Source organism: Eimeria maxima, genomic scaffold (genome assembly GCF_000499605.1).
Source record: "Eimeria maxima Weybridge genomic scaffold, Emw_scaff85, whole genome shotgun sequence".
Classification (NCBI taxonomy): Eukaryota; Apicomplexa; class Conoidasida; order Eucoccidiorida; family Eimeriidae; genus Eimeria; species Eimeria maxima.
The window spans coordinates 32,154-37,469 of NW_013564002.1; the positions used below are offsets into that span (position 1 = coordinate 32,154).

At 43.8% G+C, this 5,316-nt stretch overlaps 1 protein-coding gene across 1 annotated transcript in view; it reads left to right on the plus strand.

Moving 5' to 3' along the window:
- Positions 1 to 3,709: 3,709 nt before the first annotated feature.
- EMWEY_00011950 (hypothetical protein, conserved) overlaps positions 3,710 to 5,316 on the plus strand; it is a gene marked incomplete at both ends in the record, with an annotated part of 1,708 nt that continues 101 nt past the window's right edge. The window contains 3 exons of the mRNA XM_013479038.1: positions 3,710 to 4,338; positions 4,540 to 4,624; positions 5,232 to 5,316. The exon at positions 5,232 to 5,316 is cut by the window's right edge and continues 101 nt beyond it. Coding sequence (XP_013334492.1) covers positions 3,710 to 4,338; positions 4,540 to 4,624; positions 5,232 to 5,316 — 799 coding nt within the window. The remainder of the gene's footprint in view (positions 4,339 to 4,539; positions 4,625 to 5,231) is intronic.

The window sequence follows — 5,316 nt, forward strand, 5'->3', positions numbered from 1 at the left end:
AAGGAAAGAAAGAATTCCCTAAATGGCATAAGGTAATGCCCGCAAATAATGCCACATAGATCGAACAATACATTAGGCCAACAAGACAGCAAAAAAACAGCAAGACTACCTTTTTCCTTAATTAAATTCATCATTAATATATTTATTTTACCTATTATTCTTCTTATTAATCTATTTATATTCTTTATATTGATGGGTCTATTATCTAATATATTTCCTCTATATATATATTCATCATTATCTTCTTCTTCTCCTGCTGCTCCTCCTCCTGCTGCTGCTGCTGCTGCTGCTGCTGCTAGATCCTCATACTCATCGTCTACCTCCTGGGCCTTTGCTGCAGCATAAGAAGCAGCATAAGGAGGCAGCTCCCCTAGGGCAGTACCGAATCCCCATAGGAATGCGTATGGTAGTACCTTAAGTAGTACATCTATAAAGGATGGATATTCACCATTTTTCTGCTGCTCCTGCTGCTGTATATGCTGCTGCTGCTGCTGCTGCTGCTGTGTCTGATCATCTAGACAAGGAAAGGTGTCTCCTGGGGTCAATACGCTACCCCACATACTATATTTAGTATAAAAGTTCGTATTATTGCATGCAGCAGCAGATATACATATTGAATATATATGAGGAAATAAGAAGAGGAGACCACTATGCATGCCACTACCTAATCCTATTGATGATAACACACCCAACCCCACCCACCATATAACAACCTTTATATAAATAAATAGATCTATAAGATAGGGTGTATGGGGACCTTTTATTATATATAATATATATAATATAAATATATTTATTAATAATATATATATCTTATTTATATTATTATTTATATATATTATTATCTTTTTTATATATATTATTATATATAATATAAAATATATTAATGTATTTATTGGTCTATTTATTAATCTTATTTCTCCTCTTTTTTTTTTTTGTTCTTTTCTTACTCTTTGCCAATCTATACATATACCTTCCTTACATCTACAATTCAATATATTATTCATCTCCTTCTTGCTGCTGCTGCTGCTGTCCTTGCTGCTGCTGCTGCTGCTGTTGTTGCTGTTGTCTTCTGCTGCTGCTGCTGCTGCTGCTGTTGTTGTTGTTGTTGATGGTGTTGTTCTCCTGTAACAGGTGCTGTTGCTGTTGCTGTTGCTGTTGGGGTCATATGCTGCAGCAGAAGATTGTTCTGTTGCTGCTGCTGCTGCTGCTGCTGCTGCTGCTGCTGCTGCAGTGGGGCATGTAGGCAGCAGAGGGGGAGGGAAGCCAAAGGCTTGTTCAAAGACATCTGTTATTGAGCAACATAATGCAGCAGAAGAAGAAGAAGAACAAGAAGAGGAAGAAGAAGGAGAAAAAGAAGAAAAAGAAATAGAAGAAGGAGAAGGAGAGGAAGAAAAAGAAGAAGAGGAAGAAGAAGAAGAAGGACCCGTCGTGGGCACCTTTAGATCACCTGAATATTCCCCCATCTTCTCAGGTGTATACGCAACTCTCCTCTCAGGTGTATACGCAACTCTCCTCTCAGGTGTATAGGCAGGTCTTTACGTGTATAGGGACCTCCTTAATTATACAGAGACCTCCTAGGGTGTATATAGGCAGGTCTCCAAGTGTATAGGGAGCTCCTTCGGTGTATAAGAAGCTCCTCAAGTGTATATGCAGGTCTCGAGGTGTATAGGCACCTCCTCTAGTGTATAGGCAGGTTCTGAGGTGTATATGCAGATCCTCAGGTGTATAGGCAGGTCTTCGGGTGTATAGGCAGGTCGTGGTGTATTTATAAAAGAAGATGACGCTCTTCTCCCTCTTGGGGTGTATAGGCACCTCCTTAAGGAAAGAAAGGAAGAAAATGTATACACAACGTTAACCCTATTATTATAAACCCTAAACCCTAAACCCTAAACCCTGAGACGTTATTGTCGTTGTTGCTGCAGATACACCGCACGTACGACCACTGCTGCTGCTGCTGCTGCTGCTGCGCCTTCTTGCTGCTGCCTTTTTACATTTTATTTCCTTCAATAAATAAAAATAAAGAATTAAAAGAAACAAAAAAAACAAACAAAACACAGTACAGAGAGGCTGCGATCGCCGCTGCAGCTGCTGCTGCTGCTGCAGCTGCTGCTGTTGGCGGCTCCGCTGCTGCTGCTGCTGACAACGAAGGCTGCTGCTGCTGCTGCTGCAGCTAAGCCCTTTAATACAATTAACGAAGAAATATTATTTATTTTTATTCTTCCTTTTGTTGTTGTAAAAAGACAAAAACAAAACAGAACAAACAGCCAACAAATTGCTGCTGTTGTTGCTGTTGCTGCTGCTGTTGCTGTGCTGCTGCTGCTGCTGTATACATACAGCCCCGCGCAGCCCCAGCATGGTAGAAGGCAGCAGCAGCAGCAGCAAGCTGCTGCTCTTCTTATTTGTCTTTATAAATAAATAATATAAAATAATTAATATTTATTTATTGGTATAAATATTAACATATTTATTGTACATATAATACACCAGACGCAGCTGCAGCAGCAGCAGCAACAGCAGCAGCAGCAGCAAATTCCTGCTGCTGCCCCCCAGAGGCCTCTCTCTCATCCCTTTCTAGCATATTGGATCTTTGTACTGATTAGGGTTTAGGGTTTAGGGTTTAGGGTTTATTTTTTTTTATGTCTTTGTCTACACATTTCCTTCTTCTCTTACTAAGAGGGAAGAGGAGGGGAAGAGTTATCTATGTGCAGCAGCAACAGCAGCAGCAGCAACAACAACAACAGCAGCAACAACAGCAGCAAGAGCAGCAGCAGCAGCAAGAGCAGCAGCAGCAGCAGACGACAACCATCCTTTATGGTGTTTATTTCCCCCCCTTGTCTGTCTTTATATTCTTTTTGTTTATTTAATTAATTCTTTTTCTTTCTTTTTTTTTTTTTTTATTCTTTTTTTTTCTTTTTTTATTAATTAATTAATTAATTAATTTTATTTCTTTTCTTTTTCTCCTTCTTTCCCCCTTTATTTATTTATTTTTTTATTCTTTTTCCTTTTTTTTTTGTTGTTCTTATTACGTATTTATCTGCTCCCTTAGCTGCCTATACACCTGAGCCAACAGCAGCAACAGCAACAGCAGCAACAGCAGCAACAGCAGCAGCAACCCCACCAAATCACCACCCCACAGACACCCTGGCCCTATTAGTCCCTTTCCTTAATGCTGGAGCAGCAGCAGCATGCGCGGCGGTTGCTGCTGCGTGCTGCAGCAGCAGCAGCAACATCATCCCTTGCAGCAGCAGCAACATCATCCCCCTCATCATCATCAGCAGCACCAGCAGCAGCAGCTTGTTGTCGAACAACAACAACAGCAGCAGCAGCAGCAGCACAAGGCCCTAAGGTGCTGCGCTGCTGCATCTGTGGCCCCCCATCAGCAGCAGCAGATCTTGCTGCTTATGAATGTATTGCTGCCTTTAATAATATTTCTCTTAATACTTTGCTGCTGTCCTTAGATAACTTTGCTGCTGCTGCTGCTGCTGCTGCTGCTGGTGCTGGTGCTGCACCACCAGGTGCAGCAGCAGATGCTGCTGATGGAACTGCGGCAGCAGAAGCAGCAACTGCAGAAATTGCCAATACAGCAACAGATATAACTGCAACAACAGCAGCAACAGCAGCAACAGCAGCAGCAACAGCAGCAGCAACAACAACTTCAACAGCAGCAGCAGCAACAGCAGCAGCAGCAGCAGAGGGAGTGCCTTGCATGGATTATTTTATAGGTTTATGTAGAGCAGCAGCAGGAGAGCCATTTGCTGCGCTGCAGCTGTATAGACGTGCTGCTGCTGCTGCCTTCCCTCCCTTATGCCAACTCTTACCAGGTGTATATCCATACCAGCAGCAGCAGCAACAACAGCAGCAGCAGCAACAGCAGCAGCAGCAAGGAGGGCAACAGCGGGACGAACAGGAGAAGCAGCAGCAAAGACTGCAGCAGAAGGAGACACGAGAAGAGGAGGAGGAAGAAGAACGGCAGCAGCAGCAGCAACAGCAGCAGGAAGAGGAGGAGCAGCAACAGCAACAGGAGGAGGAGCAGCAGCAGCAACAGCAGCAGGAAGAGCAGCAGCTCTTCCAGGATGACGAAGAGGAGGAAGAGCAGCAGCAGCAGCAGCAGCAGGACAGCAGCGTCAAGGCAGCAGCAGATGGAGAGGAAGCAGAAGCTTCCTCTGCTGCTGCAGTCTGCAGCAGCAGCAACAGCAACAGCAACAAGAACAGCAGCAACAGCAGCAGCAGCAGCAGCAGTGCATATTCTTGTGTCTCTTATTCTGCTGCATCTGCTGCTTCTTCCTTCAATAAACTTTGCCGTCGTTTGCTGCGCAGCAACAATGACTTCAAGGTGTACGCAATTAGGGTTTAGGGTTTAGGGTTTAGGGTTTAGGGTTTAGGGTTTATGTTTATTATTTTGTCTCCTTTATTGTCTCTTTTTTTGTATTGTCTCCTTTGTCTTGAGTATACCTGCAGCAGCATCTGCTACTGCTTGTATTATTGCTAATGCTGCTGCTGCTTGTGCTGCTGCTGCTGCTGCTGCTGCTGCTGCAGTTTGCATGCGTTGAGGCCCTTATGGTTTGACGTCCTCCCTAAGGAGCACAGCGGATTAGAAGAACAAATAGACTTCTTGCTCCTCGTAAATATAACCATTTCCTGCTGCTGCTGCTGCTGCTGTTGCTGCTGCTGCTGCTGTTGGTGCTGCTGCTGCTCCCGTTGCCTCTGCTGCTGCCGTCATTGCATTCTGCTGCTACTGCTGCCATTGCTTCTACTGTTGCTGCTGTCGTTGTTCTTACTGCTGCTGCCATTGCTTCTGCTGCTGCTGCCGTTCCTGCTGCTGCCATTGCTTCTGCTGCTGCTGCAGTTGCTGCTGCTGCTGCTGCTGCAACAATAAATATAGTGTATATATTTGCATGCAGATGCTTCGTTACCGTTTATGCGGAGAAAAAGACATAAAAGAAGAAAAACAAAAAGAAATAACACATCTTCTTGCTGCTAAGGTTTGTCTCTTCCTTATTAACTGTCTCCTTTTTTTATTGTCTCCTCTTTTTTTTTTATTGTCTCCTTTTTTATTGTCCCCTTTTTTATTGTCTCCTTTTATCTGTCTCCTTTTGGTGTCTCATTTGTTTTTGTGTCTTTTTTTGCCTCTTTTTGTTTACTCATGTGTCTACAATGTCCTTTAGGGTTTAGGGTTTAGGGTTTAGGGTTTAGGGTTTAGGGTTTAGGGTTTTGGGGTGTATGTGCAGTCTGCTGAGTTACGAGGGGTTTTCTTGGCTGGTGGTTTAGTCCCTTGTTTAGATACATTAGCAGAGGAGTTGCTGCGGTTACAGG